Source organism: Xenopus tropicalis, chromosome 7 (assembly GCF_000004195.4).
Source record: "Xenopus tropicalis strain Nigerian chromosome 7, UCB_Xtro_10.0, whole genome shotgun sequence".
Classification (NCBI taxonomy): Eukaryota; Metazoa; Chordata; class Amphibia; order Anura; family Pipidae; genus Xenopus; species Xenopus tropicalis.
The window spans coordinates 130306903-130332653 of NC_030683.2; the positions used below are offsets into that span (position 1 = coordinate 130306903).

General features: G+C 47.4%; 1 protein-coding gene across 3 annotated transcripts in view; it reads left to right on the forward strand.

Annotated features, from left to right (window-relative positions):
* Positions 1-25535, forward strand: part of iffo2 (intermediate filament family orphan 2) — a 46733-nt gene extending 21198 nt beyond the window's left edge. Inside the window, exons 2-9 of one of the 3 annotated variants that reach the window (XM_031905513.1) lie at positions 11780-11840; positions 12045-12140; positions 15189-15329; positions 15819-15967; positions 20932-21052; positions 21723-21815; positions 22182-22312; positions 23389-25535. In XM_031905513.1, the coding sequence (XP_031761373.1) occupies positions 11780-11840; positions 12045-12140; positions 15189-15329; positions 15819-15967; positions 20932-21052; positions 21723-21815; positions 22182-22312; positions 23389-23479 (883 nt within the window). In that variant the 3' untranslated portion in view covers positions 23480-25535. Of the gene's footprint in view, positions 1-11779; positions 11841-12044; positions 12141-15188; positions 15330-15818; positions 15968-20931; positions 21053-21722; positions 21816-22181; positions 22313-23373 lie in introns of all 3 variants that reach the window. The other 2 variants (XM_031905514.1, XM_031905512.1) reach the window with 2 other exon arrangements.
* Positions 25536-25751: the final 216 nt, after the last annotated feature.

The window sequence follows — 25751 nt, forward strand, 5'->3', positions numbered from 1 at the left end:
TGATAAATATGTTTGTGCCCTGGGTACCCCTGGAACTATAGTGGGGTGACTGTTACCCCAATGTTTCTATATATCTGTAACCTTGTTATGGGCTAAGGGGGCCCAGCCTGAAGGCCAGTTAGGGGGGGATTTGGGGTGAGTGCTTATTTGTGCCCTGGGTACCCCTGGAACTATAGCGGGGTGTCTGTTACCCCAATGTTTCTATATATCTGTAACCTTGTTATGGGCTAAGGGGGCCCAGCCTGAAGGCCAGTTAGGGGGGGATTTGGGGTGAGTGCTTATTTGTGCCCTGGGTACCCCTGGAACTATAGCGGGGTGACTGTTACCCCAATGTTTCTATATATCTGTAACCTTGTTATGGGCTAAGGGGGCCCAGCCTGAAGGCCAGTTAGGGGGGGATTTGGGGTGAGGGCTTATTTGTGCCCTGGGTACCCCTGGAACTATAGCAGGGTGACTGTTACCCCAATGTTTCTATATATCTGTAACCTTGTTATGGGCTAAGGGGGCCCAGCCTGAAGGCCAGTTATGGGGGGGATTTGGGGTGAGTGGGTATTTGTGCCCTGGGTACCCCTGGAACTATAGCGGGGTGACTGTTACCCCAATGTTTCTATATATCTGTAACCTTGTTATGGGCTAAGGGGGCCCAGCCTGAAGGCCAGTTAGGGGGGGATTTGGGGTGAGGGCTTATTTGTGCCCTGGGTACCCCTGGAACTATAGCGGGGTGACTGTTACCCCAATGTTTCTATATATCTGTAACCTTGTTATGGGCTAAGGGGGCCCAGCCTGAAGGCCAGTTAGGGGGGGATTTGGGGTGAGGGCTTATTTGTGCCCTGGGTACCCCTGGAACTATAGCGGGGTGACTGTTACCCCCAATGTTTCTATATATCTGTAACCTTGTTATGGGCTAAGGGGGCCCAGCCTGAAGGCCAGTTAGGGGGGGATTTGGGGTGAGTGCTTATTTGTGCCCTGGGTACCCCTGGAACTATAGCGGGGTGACTGTTACCCCAATGTTTCTATATATCTGTAACCTTGTTATGGGCTAAGGGGGCCCAGCCTGAAGGCCAGTGAGGGGGGGATTTGGGTGAGTGCTTATTTGTGCTCTGGGTACCCTCTGGCAGCTAAAGGGTTAAGGGGGTCAGGTAGAAAATTGCCTCCTGACTGTGCTGCCCCATCCCAGGGAGCTGGGGGGGGGTATTGGGTTCCACTGAGACTGTTTGTCCCGGCCGCTCGTGGCTTTGTGGGGAGCCAGGAATGAGCAGTCAGCGAGCCGTCAGTACAAGGGGCCCATTCATGGTTCTGACAGGGGCCCCACTGTATCGCGTTGGCACTCAGGGACCTGCCAGAAAGTTTTTTGGAGGGTTCAGTGTTTTTCAGCTTCTCTTAAAGGGGCAGCGCACAGTTTGGGTTATGGAAACATAAGTGTATAGTGAGGCAAGCCGGTGCCAGGGGATGGCGTGTGTAGGAACGGACCGTCCCAGCCGTATGATGGCGCGTAACGCCCGCTACTGATACATATAATTATGCCCAATAATTCAGCTTTACAATCTGCGGTTAATGTGTGGTTTGTGCGCCTATAAATGTGTCCCTTTCCCCCCGGGCGCGGGTGAGTTCCTGTAGGATTATCCCTTTTTCTTGTAAATATTTCCCCGGATGCGTCAGGATTGGCCGTGGGGGTTGGTTACATCACATCTGGGCAAGGGGCGGAGTCAGTTATTAATGGGGCAGGTCGGATCTTGCGCTCTCAGTATTGTCGGATCTGCCAGATTTAATCCATTAAAGGGATCAGACGTCTCTCCGGCCAAGTTTTCTGTGGGGCAGATCCGACAAACGAGGATAAATACCGCGACAGTGACATCATCTGGTTGTCAATGGGAAACTGAACTGGTCCAATCAGCTGTCAGGATAATTATGTACATTTCTAGGGGGGGGGTTACAAGGGGCCCCTATGTACTATGGGCTCAGGGGCCGGACAGACCCGGTTACACTGTTTCTTTCTAGGCAGGGATTCTTGGTTCCGGTCCCTGGTGCATTGGGTTGCAGGAAGCAGCGTTTCCCTGGGCCGGCTGCCTAGCGACGGCTGAATTCCTTGCTCTGCACATTCACGTTCCCTTAGCCAATATCCTCCTGGGCCGCAGCCAATCATAACATGTCGCTTGTTTGTAGCGCATATCCGCCGCTGCCTTGTCTCTAGGGTTCTGCCACTGGCACCGCTGGGTGATACTGGGCACTGCTGGGTCATACGGGGCGCCGCTGGGTGATGCCACCATTATCTCTATATGTAAGGTACCAGCAAGGGGCCTGACACAGTGCTGGGAATCAGCATTCTCATTGGTCACTTCTCTTGCACTTACACTCACATTGTTGCTCAGTAGAATTCTCATTGGGGGATTTCCTTGCATCTATAATTACCCCCTGAGCTGATATAAAACGGGGAGAGGGATAAGATGGCCGTCACCCCTCGCCATTGGGGCAGAATTGGGTAGAACCGTAACATGTTGCCTTTATTCTCCCTGACCAGATTCATGAAGCCGAGGGATTTGGGCAGATTGGCCGCCGGCCAGGGCCCCGAGAGACATTGGGCCTCAGACAGTTAGACAGGGTGTTATCTGGTCTGGAAAGGGTGCGAGTACGACGCGTTCTCATAAAGTCCCGAATGAAGTCATGGGAAGCGAGACGCAGGCTTAATCCCCACTTGTTCCGCCCTCTCCAGCTTTGGGTTTATGGTGGCGTTTGTTCCCATAATGCAACAGTCAGGTCCTTTTTACATGAACCCCACTCTGGGGCTTTCTTCCCATAATGCAACAGTCAGGTCCTTTTTACATGAACCCCACTCTGGGGCTTTCTTCCCACAATGCAACAGTCGGGTCCTTTTTACATGAACCCCACTCTGGGGCTTTCTTCCCATAATGCAACAGTCAGGTCCTTTTTACATGAACCCCACTCTGGGGCTTTCTTCCCACAATGCAACAGTCGGGTCCTTTTTACATGAACCCCACTCTGGGGCTTTCTTCCCACAATGCAACAGTCGGGTCCTTTTTGCATGAACCCCACTCTGGGGCTTTCTTCCCACAATGCAACAGTCAGGTCCTTTTTGCATGAACCCCACTCTGGGGCTTTCTTCCCACAATGCAACAGTCAGGTCCTTTTTACATGAACCCCACTCTGGGGCTTTCTTCCCACAATGCAACAGTCAGGTCCTTTTTACATGAACCCCACTCTGGGGCTTTCTTCCCACAATGCAACAGTCAGGTCCTTTTTACATGAACCCCTCTCTGGGGCTTTCTTCCCACAATGCAACAGTCAGGTCCTTTTCACATGAACCCCACTCTGGGGCTTTCTTCCCACAATGCAACAGTCAGGTCCTTTTTTACATGAACCCCACTCTGGGGCTTTCTTCCCACAATGCAACAGTCAGGTCCTTTTTACATGAACCCCTCTCTGGGGCTTTCTTCCCACAATGCAACAGTCAGGTCCTTTTTACATGAACCCCACTCTGGGGCTTTCTTCCCACAATGCAACAGTCAGGTCCTTTTTACATGAGCCGCACTCTGGGGCTTTCTTCCCACAATGCAACAGTCAGGTCCTTTTTACATGAACCGCACTCTGGGGCTTTCTTCCCACAATGCAACAGGTTCAGGTTTCATGAATATGAGAGATTTTATTGGTCGAATCACTAGTGCAAGTGTGTAATTATTCCCTCGCTGTATCGGCGCGGCCTATTGATCCAGCCCAGAGGCCCAATAGTCAGCCTCTGGAACTCTGGAAGCCGATTGATTGGCCAGTGGTGAAATCCATCTTCGGCCCAAATCCCATTTACCAGCGCGTCAGTGATCCGGGGATATTTTAGGAAAGAGCTTCCTGGACAATACGGTGTCAGGTTCTTGTTCTGTTTGTAATCGGACCCCATTCATAAGGAATGAGTTATGGGTGAGATTCTAGCATTCTGTATAACAGAGCATTCTGTCACAGTGGCACAGATCCTATCTGATCCCCCCATTGTAAGCAGCAGTCCTGCCCTGCTTTATGGCTGAGATTCTAGCTATCTGTATAACAGAGCATTCTGTCACAGTGGCACAGATCCTATCTGATCCCCCCATTGTAAGCAGCAGTCCTGCCCTGCTTTATGGCTGAGATTCTAGCTATCTGTATAACAGCATTCTGTCACAGTGGCACAGATCCTATCTGATCCCCCCATTGTAAGCAGCAGTCCTGCCCTGCTTTATGGCTGAGATTCTAGCTATCTGTATAACAGAGCATTCTGTCACAGTGGCACAGATCCTATCTGATCCCCCATTGTAAGCAGCAGTCCTGCCCTGCTTTATGGCTGAGATTCTAGCTATCTGTATAACAGCATTCTGTCACAGTGGCACAGATCCTATCTGATCCCCCCATTGTAAGCAGCAGTCCTGCCCTGCTTTATGGCTGAGATTCTAGCTATCTGTATAACAGAGCATTCTGTCACAGTGGCACAGATCCTATCTGATCCCCCATTGTAAGCAGCAGTCCTGCCCTGCTTTATGGCTGAGATTCTAGCTATCTGTATAACAGATCATTCTGTCACAGTGGCACAGATCCTATCTGATCCCCCCCATTGTAAGCAGCAGTCCTGCCCTGCTTTATGGCTGAGATTCTAGCTATCTGTATAACAGAGCATTCTGTCACAGTGGCACAGATCCTATCTGATCCCCCCCCCCCATTGTAAGCAGCAGTCCTGCCCTGCTTTATGGCTGAGATTCTAGCTATCTGTATAACAGAGCATTCTGTCACAGTGGCACAGATCCTATCTGATCCCCCCATTGTAAGCAGCAGTCCTGCCCTGCTTTATGGCTGAGATTCTAGCTATCTGTATAACAGAGCATTCTGTCACAGTGGCACAGATCCTATCTGATCCCCCCATTGTAAGCAGCAGTCCTGCCCTGCTTTATGGCTGAGATTCTAGCTATCTGTATAACAGAGCATTCTGTCACAGTGGCACAGATCCTATCTGATCCCCCCCATTGTAAGCAGCAGTCCTGCCCTGCTTTATGGCTGAGATTCTAGCTATCTGTATAACAGAGCATTCTGTCACAGTGGCACAGATCCTATCTGATCCCCCCCATTGTAAGCAGCAGTCCTGCCCTGCTTTATGGCTGAGATTCTAGCTATCTGTATAACAGAGCATTCTGTCAGATCCTTTGGTTTCTTTGTAAAATTTTAGAGAAATTGCTGAATTATGAAAAGGAAATCAGAATCAGGGCTTTTACCAAAGTCAAATCGAGAAATAAAGCGCAGGTTACCATAGATACGTGAAAAAAACACAGGAAACCAAAAACCATAGGGCAGGAAGTATCGCCCAACAGACACCCAACTGGCAGCGCAGAAATAGACGTATATCAGGCCCAGACCAATCGCAGGGATGTGACTGGAAAGGAACTTGCTCCTCCCACTCCTGGGGCTGATAATGGAGTCTGATCCCTAAACACTTAGCTGCTTGGGAATCCGCTCCCTGCCGCCCGGGAAGCTTTTAGTTCAAATTAAATCGTTGGTGTAAAACCTTTCACTTTGGGTTTCATGTTTTTTATTTTTGTAGCGGAAACTACAGCGACGCCTGCGGCTGATTGGCTGATTTCTATAAAATTACCTTTTCCTAAGAAAGTGGCGTTCTTGTCTCTTCTTGTCTCTCATCTGCACTGCGGGTTCCTACTAGAACCCAAACGATTAAAAATTTGTAGCAAAGCAGCTCAGATTAACCTCTTGTCAGACACAGTTGTATCAGGAGTCAGAACCAGCAGTGCAGAGAAGGGAAAGGGACAGACACAGTGACAGTTACACATAACTATAAACCCAGTGAGAATGAGGGATGAATGGGTATTGGGGAGTTGTATCAGGAGTCAGAACCAGCAGTGCAGGGAAGGGAAAGGGACAGACACAGTGACAGTTACACATAACTATAAACCCAGTGAGAATGAGGGATGAATGGATATTGGGGAGTTGTATCAGGAGTCAGAACCAGCAGTGCAGGGAAGGGAAAGGGACAGACACAGTGACAGTTACACATAACTATAAACCCAGTGAGAATGAGGGATGAATGGATATTGGGGAGTTGTATCAGGAGTCAGAACCAGCAGTGCAGGGAAGGGAAAGGGACAGACACAGTGACAGTTACACATAACTATAAACCCAGTGAGAATGAGGAATGAATGGATATTGGGGAGTTGTATCAGGAGTCAGAACCAGCAGTGCAGGGAAGGGAAAGGGACAGACACAGTGACAGTTACACATAACTATAAACCCAGTGAGAATGAGGAATGAATGGGTATTGGGGAGTTGTATCAGGAGTCAGAACCAGCAGTGCAGAGAAGGGAAAGAGACAGACACAGTGACAGTTACACATAACTATAAACCCAGTGAGAATGAGGAATGAATGGGTATTGGGGAGTTGTATCAGGAGTCAGAACCAGCAGTGCAGGAGAGGGAAAGGGACAGACACAGTGACAGTTACACATAACTATAAACCCAGTGAGAATGAGGGATGAATGGGTATTGGGGAGTTGTATCAGGAGTCAGAACCAGCAGTGCAGAGAAGGGAAAGGGACAGACAGACACGATGCCCCTATGAGACAGTGGAGTTGTGTTGAGCAAATGGAAACAGAGCAGATCACGAGCGCTAACGTTACACAATATATCACACTGTGTGTATGTGGGAATGGGCAGTATTTACATTACAGATTCCTATGTGATCCCCCGTAGCAACCAGTTTGTGTCCCATGACATTAGTGCCTGACTGTTAGGAATAAGTGGAGAATAAATGAATTAATTGTTTTTGGTAATTGTGCATTTACTGAACTGGCGCTAAACCCTCTGGTGCTACTGCCACCTTGGGGCAATCAGAGCTTTATGGCACGTGTGGCCCCTTTTACTGGGGGTTATTCCTTGGAGAGGAATAAAGTGTTATATATATATATATAGGCCATATGTTGTAGCTCCTACCAAAAAGGCTGCTAACTGCCTCCCATGGGGGCATTATGGGCATGAATGGGATGTGCCAGGGGGGCACCAAGCAAACCCAGGTGGAGTCATTTGGGAATAGCTGCTTCATATTGAACTGGATTTGGTTCAGACGTGTAATGTTGCATACATGGGTAAAATGTATTTTGGTGCCCCCACCCTGAGGTGCCGGGGGGGGGGGGGGGCAGGCCTGTGCGCCCAGCTTGGTACGGGAATGGGCATTAGTGTGACGAGGCAGCAGCCGCCTGTGGCACTGCCAGGGGAACACTGAACTCTGTGCCCCCGACTGTGAGACGCAAGGATGCAGCTGTCTGCTGAGTATCAGGAATGTGATTGGCCGCCCAAATAGAGCCCATTTCCCCTGCATTCCTCCTGCCCCCACGTCACTGCTATTGGCAGAGATCCTGGCACCTTCCGCTCGGTTCCCATTACACTAAAGGGGAAAGTAACATTTCCCTCACTCGTTGCCCTGTGCCGAGTCGGGGGGCCCCGGGTATTGGAGCCTGGTACTGACATGGGGGGGGGGGGAGGTTCTGTCGGGTTAATGCTCCCTCTGGATCCCATCCAGCCAATCTGGCGCTGATAAAGATGCAGCATCTGGCGCTCTGCACTGAAGCACTCTGTAATTAAAGGGCCGGACATCAGGGTGCAGGGATCCTCACAGGCAGGATTTAATATGAAATGGGCGACCTGATTGGCTACAGGCTTGTCTAGCCCTTGTGTATTCCAAAAACCTGATTGGCTACAGATTTTTCTAGGCCCTCTATATTCTAATAACCTGATTGGCTACAGGTTATACTATCCCTTATTCTAATGATCTGATTGGCTAAAGTTAATTCTAGCCTTTGATTGTTCTGCTATATTTTGTTCTGGGTCGATCTCTCTTTTCTCAAGGGACCAAACTTTTCAATGTTTCATTTTAATTACTGTTTTCTACAGCAGACTAATATTTCACTGCTTTAATGGCATCGTAGTGACCCATGGATTTAGAACCCATTGGTTTAGCCCTTGATTATTCCAAAGCTCTGATTGGCTGTGGTTTAATCCAGAATGTTAGAACAAAGCTTGGGTTCCAGAGCCAGAGCCAGTTCTACCTTTCTTCACTTGATGCTAGAAGTTAACTTGCCCTTTAATTGGCGTTATCAGAAAGGTGTGTCTGTTTGCAACAATGTGTCCCCACCTGCGTGAGATCCGTCGCATTTAATCCTGCGAGGTGCAACATTACTCGGCGTTAGTCATAGGGACGGAGGAATTTGGCAGTTGGGGGATCAGTACAAAGGCACCAGGGTGCGGCCCCTCTTATCCCGCCAGTTATTTCATGTCAAATAGTGACACTAAACGTGACAAGATCAGTCCCTAAAGGGATCGGCACAAAAGAGAAAAACAATAAAATATCTGCACGGGCACAAACAGTCTGGGCTTATTTTAAAGGGCAACTAAAGCTTAAGTCACTGGTACCAGTTTGTTAGGAACCCCCTCTCCATCCAGTGATTTTTGCTTTCATCTCCATTAAGATAATGAAATCCTTCCGAGCCACCGACCCATTACACGGAATGTTCTAGACATGGGAATGTTGTGAGTGCAACTCGGGTTAAATACACGGAGAGGCTCAGCTACTGCTCCAATCAGAACAAATATTGTCCAGACAATCTCTCCCTTTCTCTGTGGCTTCTCTCTCTGCCGCAGACAAAAGTCTAAAAGCCTGAGGGTTATCCGTGCGAGGAGAGAATCACTTTCATCCCTCACACCCCATTCATTTCTACTTCAAACAATTTCCCTTCATGATCGAGATTTCTCTGTAAAAGTAATCCAAGCCCTTCCCTGGTTTGTTTCAAGCTGCAATAGCACTTAATTAGGGGGCTGAGCCATCCAGTGCCTCCCTGGCACCCCAAAACTCTGTTATACAGATAGCTAGAATCTCAGCCATAAAGCAGGGCAGGACTGCTGCTTACAATGGGGGGATCAGATAGGATCTGTGCCACTGTGACAGAATGCTCTGTTATACAGATAGCTAGAATCTCAGCCATAAAGCAGGGCAGGACTGCTGCTTACAATGGGGGGGGGGGATCAGATAGGATCTGTGCCACTGTGACAGAATGCTCTGTTATACAGATAGCTAGAATCTCAGCCATAAAGCAGGGCAGGACTGCTGCTTACAATGGGGGGGGATCAGATAGGATCTGTGCCACTGTGACAGAATGCTCTGTTATACAGATAGCTAGAATCTCAGCCATAAAGCAGGGCAGGACTGCTGCTTACAATGGGGGGGATCAGATAGGATCTGTGCCACTGTGACAGAATGCTCTGTTATACAGATAGCTAGAATCTCAGCCATAAAGCAGGGCAGGACTGCTGCTTACAATGGGGGGGGGATCAGATTGGATCTGTGCCACTGTGACAGAATGCTCTGTTATACAGATAGCTAGAATCTCAGCCATAAAGCAGGGCAGGACTGCTGCTTACAATGGGGGGATCAGATAGGATCTGTGCCACTGTGACAGAATGCTCTGTTATACAGATAGCTAGAATCTCAGCCATAAAGCAGGGCAGGACTGCTGCTTACATTATAGTTGCCATTTGCACATGTCTCTGGGCAGCCAATGGCAGATAAGTCCCAGCATGCTCAGCTGACTCAGACATGACTTCTCTCCTGCTCCCGTGGGTGGCATAGTTGCCCCGGGGCATTAGGGAATGATTCACTTAGTGACGGGAAACTTCTCATTGATGAAATCACTTTCTGATATTGGGGGAGCGGTTGCCCCAACGGCGCTCAGACATGTTCGCTGCAGAGCGTCGCACCCAACAGGGAAATCTCCGCAGAGCGTCGCACCCACCAAATCTGCATATCCCGACTCCCCTTTATTCCCTGATTGGGATAACGAGCGGATAATTAACCAGCTTCTAATACAAGTCTCATTACTCACTGGGCAGGGACGGCACGGAATCTCTGTTGAAATCGTCTGATTGGTTGAGTAACTCTGCTATTAAAGGGGAACTTCACCCTCCAACAAAAAAAATAAATCATTTTTAGCCTAATAAAAATAAATGTCGTTCTAAGCAAATTCCCAGTATCCGTTCCGAGGGCAGCTCGGCGGATCTCATTGGCTGTAGAGGAATGCGGTTAAAACAGGGACATATTTCAGATGCCGCAGAGACTCCTGGAAATCCTCCAAAAGCCGAGACAGACGGATCTTCCTTTTATTGGCTGGCCGATGTGGCTAAACATAGGGATCTGTAACGAGAGTCAGAGAGGGGGGTGGGAAGAAGTTATATTTAAGGTACACTGTCCCTTTAAAAGTTTTTGCTTGGTTGTTGTGGGATGCTGGGAGTTGTAGTTCTGCAACAGGTTCCTGATTTATCCCCCCTCTGTCTCCCAGGGCGACAGTAAAGGAGAATTCTCCGCTCGCTGGATTTATGCTGTCAGTGCAGTTAAATTGTGGCCCTTGGAGCGGGAGGGCGGCCAAATGGCTGGGCACGGTGCCCACATCCTGCGCTGGCCAACGTGCCCATATATCAGCCGTGCATCTAAGTGCCTACGTCTTAGTCTGAGAATCTCAGGGTGACATTCATTATTCTGCTAGATAATAGGATTTTAGCCCAGTCTCCATTTATATGCAATATTTATATCCCATTCATCAGCATTACAGTACTGTGTGTGTGCCCAGAGCATTCCTTCTCTGTATATTTGTATTTATACATATGGGTAGGGGGTGCCATAGTGTTTCCCTTAGACAGTACAGTATGGGGGTACAGCTTATTGTGTGCCCAGAACATTCCTTCTCTGTATATTTGTATTTATACATATGGGTAGGGGGTGCCATAGTGTTTGCCTTAGACAGTACAGTATGGGGGTACAGCTTATTGTGTGCCCAGAACATTCCTTCTCTGTATATTTGTATTTATACATATGGGTAGGGGGTGCCATAGTGTTTCCCTTAGACAGTACAGTATGGGGGTACAGCTTATTGTGTGCCCAGAACATTCCCTCTCTGTATATTTGTATTTATACATATGGGTAGGGGGTGCCATAGTGTCTCCCTTAGACAGTACAGTATGGGGGTACAGCTTATTGTGTGCCCAGAACATTCCTTCTCTGTATATTTGTATTTATACATATGGGTAGGGGGTGCCATAGTGTTTCCCTTAGACAGTACAGTATGGGGGTACAGCTTATTGTGTGCCCAGAACATTCCTTCTCTGTATATTTGTATTTATACATATGGGTAGGGGGTGCCATAGTGTTTCCCTTAGACAGTACAGTATGGGGGTACAGCTTATTGTGTGCCCAGAACATTCCCTCTCTGTATATTTGTATTTATACATATGGGAGGGAGGTGCCATAGTGTTTCCCTTAGACAGTACAGTATGGGGGTACAGCTTATTGTGTGCCCAGAACATTCCTTCTCTGTATATTTGTATTTATACATATGGGTAGGGGGTGCCATAGTGTTTCCCTTAGACAGTACAGTATGGGGGTACAGCTTATTGTGTGCCCAGAACATTCCTTCTCTGTATATTTGTATTTATACATATGGGTAGGGGGTGCCATAGTGTTTCCCTTAGACAGTACAGTATGGGGGTACAGCTTATTGTGTGCCCAGAACATTCCCTCTCTGTATATTTGTATTTATACATATGGGAGGGAGGTGCCATAGTGTTTCCCTTAGACAGTACAGTATGGGGGTACAGCTTATTGTGTGCCCAGAACATTCCTTCTCTGTATATTTGTATTTATACATATGGGTGGGAGGAGCCTTGGGGATACTAATGGTTCTTTATTGTGCCGTTGCAGGTGGGAGGAGGAGCTTGCTAAGAGGATGAATTTGGAATCAATGGTGGAGACCCTGCAAGAGGTAAGTGGCTTTGGCAACTCTTTGTATTATAACTGATTCCTCTGGGCTTCCGTCTCTGCTTCCTTTCTGACACCCCAGCAGCAGTCCTGCCTCGATTTATGGCAGGTATTGCAGACAGGTCACATGAGAAGAATAATGAGAGAGGGGTCAGGGCGTCGGGAGTCGGAACTTACACTAACGCAGAACTATTTCTTGTCTCCCCAGGAGGCGCAGGAGGCTTACAGCGTCCATGATGAACTCAATGAGAAGATCGAGAGGTTGAAGTCGGAACTGGTGGTGTTCAAGGGTCTGATGAGTGATGTAAGTACGTCGGTGCCTCATTGTATTCACTCCACGCGGCTTCGTCCATAACAGATTCCCAGCACGAGTTTGTATTGGGGGGGCTGCAAGGCGCCCATGGGAGACCCCCCTCACCCCGCTTCATCACCGGCTCACGTGACACATTAATGGGCTGTCTGTCTCTTTAAGGCTGAACCCCAACCAGCTTGTGTCTGTTCCGACTGCGTGTTCTGGCCCAGTCTGTGGTACCGAGTCCTCAGGGGCAGGTCCCTAACAGCTGCCTGCATGTGTACTAGTGTCGGGATGTGACTACAGGGCAATTAGGCTGCAATGGCCCCTGGCGGGGGGGGGGGGTTAGAGCGATTGGCCCCACACAGACACCATACTTGCCCCATGTGGGGTAGGAACTGTACTGTAATGACTCCTGCAGCCCAAGTGCCGTGTTTATTACAGAGCGAGGGGAAAGAGTCAGAATGACCATGATTGTTGTAGAGGTATGGGACCCATTATCCAGAATGCTGGGGACATGGGGTTTTCTGGATAAGGGGTCTTTCTGTAATTTTAATCTCCTATAGGAAGGGATAGGACTGTTCTGCCCCCAATAAGGGGTAATTATATCTTAGTTGGGATCAAGTACAGGTACTGTTTTATTATTACAGAGAAAAGGGAATCATTTAACCATTAAATAAACCCAATAGGGCTGTTCTGCCCCAATAAGGGGTAATTATATCTTAGTTGGGATCAAGTACAGGTACTGTTTTATTATTACAGAGAAAAGGGAATCATTTAACCATGAAATAAACCCAATAGGGCTGTTCTGCCCCAATAAGGGGTAATTATATCTTAGTTGGGATCAAGTACAGGTACTGTTTTATTATTACAGAGAAAAGGGAATCATTTAACCATTAAATAAACCCAATAGGGCTGTTTGCCCCAATAAGGGGTAATTATATCTTAGTTGGGATCAAGTACAGGTACTGTTTTATTATTACAGAGAAAAGGGAATCATTTAACCATTAAATAAACCCAATAGGGCTGTTCTGCCCCAATAAGGGGTAATTATATCTTAGTTGGGATCAAGTACAGGTACTGTTTTATTATTACAGAGAAAAGGGAATCATTTAACCATTAAATAAACCCAATAGGGCTGTTCTGCCCCCAATAAGGGGTAATTATATCTTAGTTGGGATCAAGTACAGGTACTGTTTTATTATTACAGAGAAAAGGGAATCATTTAACCATTAAATAAACCCAATAGGGCTGTTCTGCCCCCAATAAGGGGTAATTATATCTTAGTTGGGATCAAGTACAGGTACTGTTTTATTATTACAGAGAAAAGGGAATCATTTAACCATTAAATAAACCCAATAGGGCTGTTCTGCCCCAATAAGGGGTAATTATATCTTAGTTGGGATCAAGTACAGGTACTGTTTTATTATTACAGAGATTAATTTTTAAAAATTGGAATTATTTGCTTACAATGGAGTCTATGGGAGACAGGCTTTCCGTAATTCGGAACTTTCTGGATAATGGGTTTCCGGATAAGGGATCCCATACTTGTACTACAATTCCCATCATTCAGAGCAAGAAGCAGTCAGGAGTTTTTGGGCCGGGCAGCACCATCTCTGCCCTAAAACTTGCCCTGGGCTCAGACCAAATAACCAGATGGAGAGGTACCAGGTAGTTCCATATAAAGTGAAAAGAGAGAGATGAGGGGGGGGGGGGTTCTGGTTCTGCTGCAGGCAAATGGCGTCTGGGATATACCATCTGATGGTGAAGGGGGGTGTGTGTGAGACAGTGAGAGCCCCTCCCCCCCCCTTAGTCATTTATACAAGCTGCCCAATTACTTTCTTTTGCATCATGGTTGCCCGGGCGATTAGTTTATGGGACAGGGGAGGGAGTGGCCACAAAGGAGCAGAACCATTATGTATAGAATAGGGGGAACGGCTGATGCTTTGTGTGTTATTTGCTAGGCAGCCGCATTCCTGGTGAGCTCAGCGCATACCCCGGCCCTGTCTCACTGCTGGCCCCGTTCCAGGGCCGTATGGAAATGTTATTATTGGCACGTACCACCTCCGCTGAGAGGCCGCTCACTGACTCCACCACTCACTTCCCTGCCCCATAACTGCTCTGGGATGTATGGAATGTCCCACACATGACTCCATAGGAGAGGCATCCACTAATGTACAGGAGGAACTCCCGGGGCAGGGAACTACTGGATCACAGGTCACATGACCCTGCAGCACACATGCTTTTACTGCTAGCAATCAGATTCCTTTTTAGACTCCGCCTTCCAACTCTCCTATTGGTAGCTGCCTGTTGAAGGATGCTGGGAGTTGTAGTCCAGTTTAACCCCAACTGTTCTTGTCTGAGTTTATTGAACGTGAGTCAAATTCAACAAAATCTTAAATAAATCCTGAGAAATAATTGATTCAAAGTTTATTTCACAGGATGTATTTGGGCAGGCTCACTTTATTCCATGGGGGATCGGTCCCTACTGTACCTGTAACTTTGCCCAGTGTCTTATTATTAACTCTTGAAGTACCAGCAATTGTGACGTCTCTGGCAGTTGTGACGTCTCTGGCAGTTGTGACGTCTCTGGCAGTTGTGACGTCTCTGCTGCAAGTTGTGAGGTCTCTGTTGGCAGTTGTCAGGTCTCTGTTGGCAGTTGTCAGGTCTCTGTTGGCAGTTGTGACATTTCTGCTGGCAGTTGTGACGTCTCTTCTGCAAGTTGTGAGGTCTCTGCTGGCAATTGGGAGGTCTCTGTTGGCAGTTGTGACATCTCTGCTGCAAGTTGTGACATCTCTGCTTGCAATTGTGACATCTCTGCTGGCAATTGTGACATCTCTGCTTGCAGTTGTGACATCTCTGCTGGCAATTGTGACATCTCTGAATATTTTTGTGGGGGGGGGGGGATGGCCTGGCACATAGTTTTCACCCCACTTATGTGGCCCCTGCAAACGTCTGTTATATGAGCTCCCTGGGGGCGGGGTCTGTGCAACATGGGCGGAGCTTTTGTAACTCTATATGATTGGGAGAGGATATAATACAGCAATGTACCCCCTGCAGCCGATGACCGATCTCGACTCAAAGATCCAAGAGAAGGCCATGAAGGTGGATATGGACATCTGCCGGCGGATTGATATCACCGCCAAACTGTGTGATGTGGCGCAGCAGCGCAACTCTGAGGATGTGTCCAAGATGTTCCAGGTGAACTCCGCCCCTTTCTCTCGCTATCAGGGGGGTAAAATTCAGGAGTCGCCCCATGGCCCCTATTGTAGAGAGATAGAGGGGCAAGGTCCCCCTGCTGGCCAGTAGCCCAATGTCAGTCGGTTGTAACTGCCAGCCCTGGGGATGCAGGGAGTTATAATTCAGCCGCCAAGTCATATTCCTGAGCTCAGAGCTTATTAAAGGGGAAGTAAACCAGTGATAGCCCTTCCATCGCCTTCTTCTTTCCACTGCTGTGCGGAGCCCCCCGACCTCTGTATTCTGCCCTTACACACACATTGCATGTTTGCCCCGGGCTGTAACTTGCCCCCGATCCTGCCCTGGCTGCTGATTGGCTACTCGCTAATGCTTTATTCAGCCTCCATCACTCCCTTCGTCTGCTGCCTGTGTCTCCATCATCTGATCCTTCTTCTCCCCCCACTCGGGGCTGTCTACTAACTGCCAGCTGCCGGCTCTGTCTCTCTCTGTCAGGTGGGGGCGGTGACCAAAAAGCGAGAGCGCAAGTTGGCGTCGGAGGACGATATCTCGGAGCAGGACGGTGACGCCGGGAGGTTCTCGGACGATGAAGTCAGTTGTTCCCTCAACATCACAGACGAGATGAAACGAATGTTTAACCAACTGTAAGTGCCACTCTGAGCCGGGCAGCGCCATTGGCTGGTCAGTGTTTAACATTAAATGGTTAAAATATGGGCTCGTTAGCAATATCAAAAGGGGTAAGTGAATCCAATCTCTACTAAGTACTTACCCAGGTACGGAGTTCTACTTCCTGTTGCTTGGCTGCTCTCTTTCCCATAATCAGGGGGCGGGGCCATCACCATCTTGTCTGACCATGGGAAAGAGAGCAGCCCAGGAGCAGGAAGTACAGAAAATCAGAGCTCTGTACCTGGGTAAGTACTGGGGGGAGATTGGATTCACTTACCCAGGGGGGGGTTCCTGTCTGACCATGGGAAAGAGAGCAGCCCAGGAGCAGGAAGTACAGAGAATCAGAGCTCTGTACCTAGGTAAGTACTGGGGGGAGATTGGATTCACTTACCCAGGGGGAGGTTCCTGTCTGACCATGGGAAAGAGAGCAGCCCAGGAGCAGGAAGTACAGAGAATCAGAGCTCTGTACCTGGGTAAGTACTGGGGGGAGATTGGATTTACTTTCCCGGGGGGAGGTTCCTGCCTGACCATGGGAAAGAGAGCAGCCCAGGAGCAGGAAGTACAGAGAATCAGAGCTCTGTACCTGGGTAAGTACTGGGGGGAGATTGGATTCACTTACCCAGGGGGAGGTTCCTGCCTGACCATGGGAAAGAGAGCAGCCCAGGAGCAGGAAGTACAGAGAATCAGAGCTCTGTACCTGGGTAAGTACTGGGGGGAGATTGGATTCACTTACCCAGGGGGGGTTCCTGCCTGACCATGGGAAAGAGAGCAGCCCAGGAGCAGGAAGTACAGAGAATCAGAGCTCTGTACCTGGGTAAGTACTGGGGGGAGATTGGATTTACTTACCCAGGGGGAGGTTCCTGCCTGACCATGGGAAAGAGAGCAGCCCAGGAGCAGGAAGTACAGAGAATCAGAGCTCTGTACCTGGGTAAGTACTGGGGGGAGATTGGATTCACTTACCCAGGGGGAGGTTCCTGTCTGACCATGGGAAAGAGAGCAGCCCAGGAGCATGGAACCAACTGATATCTGCTATACAAACACTTATACCTATATAATAAACATGGGGAGCAGATGGACCCAGCAGCCTCCCAGCTTGCACTGCTCTCTGTGTTGTTTCAGTTCTGACTCCTGACTGATTGTCTCCGGGGAGGGGGAACCAGCTGAGAACCAGGCGGCTTTTCCTGGGAAGGGAAATGATTTCCGTTAGAGACAGAATCCTCTGCCAAGGCCCTCGCTCCTCTCTGGGGCCGTTATAGAGGAAAAGGAGGAGCCTATTCAAAATCTGCCAATTCCTTGGCTGTGACTTCATCTGTTCCCCAGAGATCAACTAGTGGCCTATAATCTGATATCTCTGCTAGCCCCGCCCCCACCCCATAGCTACTGTATCTGCCATCTCTCCCTACTATACCTGCTATCCCACAGCCCCAGTCCCTTCCCAGAGGCTATTATCCCCCCACTGCTACTATAGGCACCATCTCTCCCTACTATACCTGCTATCCCACAGCCCCAGTCCCTTCCCAGAGGCTATTATCCCCCCACTGTTACTATAGGCACCATCTCTCCCTACTATACCTGCTATCCCACAGCCCCAGTCCCTTCCCAGAGGCTATTATCCCCCACTGCTACTATAGGCACCATCTCTCCCTACTATACCTGCTATCCCACAGCCCCAGTCCCTTCCCAGAGGCTATTATCCCACTGCTACTATAGGCACCATCTCTCCCTACTATACCTGCTATCCCACAGCCCCAGTCCCTTCCCAGAGGCTATTATCCCCCCACTGCTACTATAGGCACCATCTCTCCCTACTATACCTGCTATCCCACAGCCCCAGTCCCTTCCCAGAGGCTATTATCCCCCCACTGCTACTATAGGCACCATCTCTCCCTACTATACCTGCTATCCCACAGCCCCAGTCCCTTCCCAGAGGCTATTATCCCCCCACTGCTATTATAGGCACCATCTCTCCCTACTATACCTGCTATCCCACAGCCCCAGTCCCTTCCCAGAGGCTATTATCCCACTGCTACTATAGGCACCATCCCTCCCTACTATACCTGCTATCCCACAGCCCCAGTCCCTTCCCAGAGGCTATTATCCCACTGCTACTATAGGCACCATCTCTCCCTACTATACCTGCTATCCCACAGCCCCAGTCCCTTCCCAGAGGCTATTATCCCCCCACTGCTACTATAGGCACCATCTCTCCCTACTATACCTGCTATCCCACAGCCCCAGTCCCTTCCCAGAGGCTATTATCCCCCCACTGCTACTATAGGCACCATCTCTCCCTACTATACCTGCTATCCCACAGCCCCAGTCCCTTCCCAGAGGCTATTATCCCCCACTGCTACTATAGGCACCATCTCTCCCTACTATACCTGCTATCCCACAGCCCCAGTCCCTTCCCAGAGGCTATTATCCCACTGCTACTATAGGCACCATCTCTCCCTACTATACCTGCTATCCCACAGCCCCAGTCCCTTCCCAGAGGCTATTATCCCACTGCTACTATAGGCACCATCTCTCCCTACTATACCTGCTATCCCACAGCCCCAGTCCCTTCCCAGAGGCTATTATCCCACTGCTACTATAGGCACCATCTCTCCCTACTATACCTGCTATCCCACAGCCATGGTTATATTATATTACTATTGGTGTGCTGTAAGGCTTTATTCTGGAAACATTATCCAATAGCGCTACCATGTGGACATGCAGGGAAATTTACAAGGGCCGAGTAGGAAATGACTCAGTACGTAATGTAATGCCATATCCTTTATATTTCTATTTTTGGCATTAATAAAACTCTGTATTTTGATAATATTATACAGTTCACTTTACTAATAAGGTAGTAGGGGTTAATTCCGTCTGATGCACAAGGTGGGATAAGAAACAGTTCTGTGTAATGGGGCATTTATATGTTATTCCCATGGGAAAGAATGGAAAATTAAAAACCGAGAACTAATTGCTTCAGTTTCGAAGGACCATTTCCAAAATTGTTTTTAGGTACAGCTATAGGTCAACCAGAATGCTCGGGACCTGGGGTCTTTCACTAATTTTGATCTCCATACATTACTAACAAAAATGTAAACATGAAATAAACCCAATAGGGCTGTTCTGCCCCAATAAGGGGTAATTATATCTTAGTTGGGATCAAGTACAGGTACTGTTTTATTATTACAGAGAAAAGGGAATCATTTAACCATTAAATAAACCCAATAGGGCTGTTCTGCCCCAATAAGGGGTAATTATATCTTAGTTGGGATCAAGTACAGGTACTGTTTTATTATTACAGAGAAAAGGGAATTATTTAACCATGAAATAAACCCAATAGGGCTGTTCTGCCCCCAATAAGGGGTAATTATATCTTAGTTGGGATCAAGTACAGGTACTGTTTTATTATTACAGAGAAAAGGGAATCATTTAACCATTAAATAAACCCAATAGGGCTGTTCTGCCCCCAATAAGGGGTAATTATATCTTAGTTGGGATCAAGTACAGGTACTGTTTTATTATTACAGAGAAAAGGGAATCATTTAACCATTAAATAAACCCAATAGGGCTGTTCTGCCCCAATAAGGGGTAATTATATCTTAGTTGGGATCAAGTACAGGTACTGTTTTATTATTACAGAGAAAAGGGAATCATTTAACCATTAAATAAACCCAATAGGGCTGTTCTGCCCCAATAAGGGGTAATTATATCTTAGTTGGGATCAAGTACAGGTACTGTTTTATTATTACAGAGAAAAGGGAATCATTTAACCATTAAATAAACCCAATAGGGCTGTTCTGCCCCAATAAGGGGTAATTATATCTTAGTTGGGATCAAGTACAGGTACTGTTTTATTATTACAGAGAAAAGGGAATCATTTAACCATGAAATAAACCCAATAGGGCTGTTCTGCCCCCAATAAGGGGTAATTATATCTTAGTTGGGATCAAGTACAGCTACTGTTTTATTATTACAGAGAAAAGGGAATCATTTAACCATTAAATAAACCCAACAGGACTGTTCTGCCCCAATAAGGGGTAATTATATCTTAGTTGGGATCAAGTACAGGTACTGTTTTATTATTACAGAGAAAAGGGAATCATTTAACCATGAAATAAACCCAATAGGGCTGTTCTGCCCCCAAAAAGGGGTAATTATATCTTAGTTGGGATCAAGTACAGGTACTGTTTTATTATTACAGAGAAAAGGGAATAATTTAACCATTAAATAAACCCAATAGGGCTGTTCTGCCCCCAATAAGGGGTAATTATATCTTAGTTGGGATCAAGTACAGGTACTGTTTTATTATTACAGAGAAAAGGGAATAATTTAACCATTAAATAAACCCAATAGGGCTGTTCTGCCCCAATAAGGGGTAATTATATCTTAGTTGGGATCAAGTACAGGTACTGTTTTATTATTACAGAGAAAAGGGAATCATTTAACCATTAAATAAACCCAATAGGGCTGTTCTGCCCCCAATAAGGGGTAATTATATCTTAGTTGGGATCAAGTACAGGTACTGTTTTATTATTACAGAGAAAAGGGAATCATTTAACCATTAAATAAACCCAATAGGGCTGTTCTGCCCCCAATAAGGGGTAATTATATCTTAGTTGGGATCAAGTACAGGTACTGTTTTATTATTACAGAGAAAAGGGAATCATTTTTAAAAATTATAAATATTTGCTTATAATGGAGTCTATGGGAGATGGCCTTCCCGTAATTTGGAGCTTTTTGGATAACAGGTTTCCGGATAATGGACTTATACATAAAAGCAAAAAAATGTTGATAGTGTAGGTGTGTAAAAATGTAAATACTGAGGTTACTGGAAATGCTGAGAGTAATATTTTAGTCCTGACTGTACAATAGCTGTGCTGGGGGTTACGGGAGCCATATTGTAGCAATGCAGCAGTCTGAGCGCTTTTTTTCCTTTCCTCCCCGACAGACGCGAGACCTATGATTTTGATGACGACTGCGACAGTTTGACGTGGGAGGAGAATGAGGACACCCTGCTTCTCTGGGAGGATTTCACCAACTGCAACCCACCCGTCGAGGTGCCGGCAGAGGTAGGTGCCTGAGAAAAGCCCTGTGCCGGTGTGTTCTGCAGCTTTACCCAAATAGTATATTGTATTCATGCCCAAGTTCCCAGCATCCTCAGCTGGTTATAAACCCTGCTGCGCGGCTCAACCAAACGTTACTCGGCTGTTGCCGGACTACAAATCCCAGAATAATGTAACATATAATGAAGGGTGAGGCATGCTGGGAGCTGTAGTCCAGCAACATCAGGGCTGTATTCTTAAAGCAATATTGCCCAATAAAACTGCATTAAAATGCAAGAAATCCCCCAATGAGAATCCCAGCTGATGTGAGTAAATCCGGCTCCCTGTTCTCTGTTCCTGCAATTGGAGTTGGGAGCAATAAGCACAGTTTCCCAGCACTGAACAAGTCTGTCCCTTTATCCCCATGTCTGATTCCTGTGCCATATAATGAGGGGAAAATGCCATCATTATCTCTATATGTAAGGTACCAGCAAGGGGCCTGACACAGGGAATCAGCATTCTCATTGGTCACTTCTCTTGCACTTACACTCACATTGTTGCTCAGTAGAATTCTCATTGGGGAATTTCCTTGCATCTAGAATTACGACTATAGCAACACTAGGGGGCGCAGTGGGGCAGCGTTATGGTTGGGTTTATATCCCCTTTAATTAGTCTTTGTTTTTCCCCTGCCGTTTAGCAAGAGGAAACCTTGGGGGATCTGATCGAAGAAGCAGAGACTTTCCTAACAACCCGAGACAAAGCCTACCAGGAAACCATTGACCAGATAGAGGTGAGACAAGGGCCCGGGGCCCGGCTTTATGTATAACCAATAGGGACGCCCTCTGATTAGTAAAACTGCAATGGGCTGTGTGTCCTCTGGGACCAGACTGAGCCTGTCACAATTCAGTTGATACAATAATAACGGTTCCGTTGCGCTGATAGTGCAGTTTTTCCTACTCAGTTCTGGGTTTTACTGTAAATAATAATAATAATATAATAATAATAATGCTCTGCCCCTTTAAATATGGGTTCTGCTGCAGGAAATGCAGGAATCCGCAGTGCATGGGAATAGTGACATCTAGTGGCAGAAAATGGAACCTGCAGGCTGAGGGCAAGGAATTGATTTAACCCTTTATCTCTCTCCGGCTCCCGACAGCTGGAATTGGCCACGGCCAAGAGCGACATGAACCGGCACCTCCACGAATACATGGAAATGTGCAGCATGAAACGGGGCCTCGACGTACAGATGGAGACGTGCCGGAGGCTCATAAAGGGATCCGCGGGCAGGTAGGTGGTGCCTTGTGGCGTATTTAATGCTTTGCGGGTGATGGAAATGTCTATTGGGCGACTCCCTATTTTCTATACTATTTTCCTATCCTTCTAGTTCAAGGTTTTTCAACCTGTAGGTGAACTACAACTCCCAGAATGCACCAATAGCCAGTGCTCTGGAGCTGTTGCCTAGTAACTACAGAAACCACCCCTATCTCAAGCTTTGGACTAAGGGGGTGATGTAATAAAAGTCACTAATTTTGCCCAGGTGCAGTAACCCATAGCAACTAGCGGCAAACGAATTTTTGGATTCGCAGAGAAATTCCACATTCAGTGAATTGTTATAGCAACCAATCAGCGGGTAGTACTGGTTACCTATTTAAAAGCAGACATCTTACTGGTTGCTATGGGTTACTACTCCAGGGCAAACATGGAGACAGTAGGGCAAGATGGAGACAGTAGGGCAAGATGGAGACAGTAGGGCAAGATGGAGACAGTAGGGCAAGATGGAGACAGTAGGGCAAGATGGAGACAGTAGGGCAAGATGGAGACAGTAGGGCAAGATGGAGACAGTAGGACTAGATGGAGACAGTAGGGCAAGATGGAGACAGTAGGGCAAGATGGAGACAGTAGGGCAAGATGGAGACAGTAGGGCAAGATGGAGACAGTAGGACAAGATGGAGACAGTAGGGCAAGATGGAGACAGTAGGGCAAGATGGGGACAGTAGGGCAAGATGGAGACGGTAGGACAAGATGGAGACGGTAGGGCAAGATGGAGACGGTAGGGCAAGATGGAGACAGTAGGGCAAGATGGAGACAGTAGGGCAAGATGGAGACAGTAGGGCAAGATGGAGGCAGTAGAGCAAGATGGAGGCAGTAGGGCAAGATGGAGACAGTAGGGCAAGATGGAGACAGAGTAACATATACAGTAATCAGTAACCGATTCAAGAGGGGAAGAGAGCCCTGCCCAAAAGAGCTTACAATCTACAATTATGTTGGCAAACCCCTCCCCTTTCCTTTTCCGCCGGTGATGGGCGCTTCTCGCTACATGTGGATTCTCCTCTTTTTTTCTGACGCAGAAATTCTCCGTCCAGCAGTTCCGTGTCCAGCAGCGACTCCGGGAACTCGGACGAGATACAGGAGGAATTCGAGAAGGACGCGGAAGGCAACAGCGCCATTAGCTGATAAGCCCCGCCTTGTGGGAGAGGCAGCAAGTGATGAACCAATCAGAGACACTGGTTCCCGCCAGATGGGACTCTGGGGGCGGAGTCCGGTCGCTCCGACAGACTTCCCTCCCCTGATGTTGGTGCTGTAAATGTCTATTCTTCTATGGAAACAAAAAAAAAAGGTGTAAATATTGTTTTGGGGTTTTTTTTTTTGTAAGAAACACAAGTGCTGTTTAATGTGCCTTCCCCCCTGTAGCGCCACCCTGTGGGCTGATCCGCAATGGCCTCACCAATACAAAGCTTTTGGCTCCCAGATATAGCGAAGGAAAGGGGGTGTGTCTTATGGGGGCTGCGGAGATCCTCGGGGGCGGTTCCCCTTTACGGCCCCCGTGTGGCGCTGCAGTCGGAAAGGCTGGAGACTTAATGGCGCTGTGCAGGAATACTATGCAATACGCTTGCCTTATTTGCCCCTAGGGGGGGCTGCCTCTGTCTTTAATTGGAGTCACGGACACGTCGGGCGTCATTGGTAACAGGACCAAACAGGACCCGGACTGTAGCACTTATAGGGTTAACCCTTCCCGCCATAGAAGGAATTTTTTTTTTCATAAGAAAAAAAAAAAAGAATGATTTACAAGGGGAAGTTAAACCAAATATGATTGGCAGGTAGTTCCTCGTATCTAAGTGGGTTCTGCCTCCTACCATGTGACACACAAACATGATGGGCGGAGCCTGAAACAGAGTTGTTTCTGTAGAGCAACTTTTAAAAAAAATTCCCTTTGATTATTAAGAAGAGAGAATGTATATTGATGTCAGTGGGGCAAATTAATTGCACCCCATGTTGCACCTTTACTTCTATGATAACGTCCCTTTCGAGCTCCCTGAGCAGACGACTGGCTCCTTAACGTATCAGGATCAAGCTCCGCCCACGACCCGTCCGAGGCTGCGACTCCGGCAATCCGTTATTCCAGTATAAACTTTATTTCTTCCTTAATGCTTAACTTTGCCTTTAAAGCCATTTCTGTATATAATTGTTATTTATCGAACCTCGGTGGCCTTGTGATTATAATGAATTCCTCTGGGTCCCCGCCCCCGCGGAACCGCCTTCCCGCCCACGCTGTCCCGCTTCCTCTCTCCCTGTATTGTAGCCAAAGCTCTCCCTCCCTGAATAACGAAGAGGAATTGGGGGGTCAGTGTGGAACTTTTTTTTAACCCTTTATTCCCCTGATTTTTTCCCCAAATCTACAATTCTGCCGAAATAGCAACATTTTTGGATCCGCGGATTCCCGTAAGCGCGGCCAATCGTTCCTCTTCTTTATCGGCAGATCTGTAAATAGATTCTTTGTATTTTCTACGCAATTTTGTGTCACATTGACACCTTTTTTTTAGAATTTTTTTTTTTTTGTAGGGGAAACGCAAACGTCGATTTGTTAGAATCGACTCTCGAAACTGATTGGCCGCCGGGGTCCTCGGGGGCCGGCCTTGTGCAGTTCCTCGTTGGAATTACGAATTTGTGATTTTGCCAACGAGTCTTCCCCAGGGGGCTGATGTAATAATTCTGTGTAATGGGGGGGGGGGGTCTCCAATCAGTGGGCCCCAATGGGGGTGTATTTGGGGTTCCCTAAAGCTACCAGCCAAAAAATAAACATTACATAGGCAGAAGCCACAGAACTGAAATTGGGGGTCCCTCGGGGGGCCCCCCTGTACATAAGGAGTGGGTGGTGGTGATTATATAAACATTGCTTTATGTGGGTGCATGTATAGAAAGTCGTAGGATTTTGGGGGGGGGGTACAGGTACCCAATTCGTATTCCCCCCCGGTCCAAAGATTTTATGGGGTCAGAATCACGGACGAATGTTATTGGGAAATTGTAATCAAATGTCGGGGTGCAATGTATCCGGTAAAGAAAAAAAAAATAGACTTCCTGGGAAAATTGACCTATAACCATCGACTTCCTGTCCTCTATTTATACCGCAAAAAATTGTGAATATTCTATTTTTATGAGCGAAACCTTTTTTTTTTTTTCTAAAAGACAAAAAAATAAATAAATTTCAAAAATAAAATAAATCAGTATCGGACTCTGCGCTCAGTATTCGGACTCCATTGTTGTCGCCGGCGGTTCTGCCGCGGGAGATTCCACTTGGGTTTTTACACTGGTTTTATAGGACAAATAGGGGGTTAATATGTAAGAAATGGGCAATAGGGATTTTAGAAATAGGGGCAAAATCCTTAACGAATACAAATCGGAATCAAATCTCTCTGGGAAATTTTTTATTTGTTCATTTTTTTTGTTC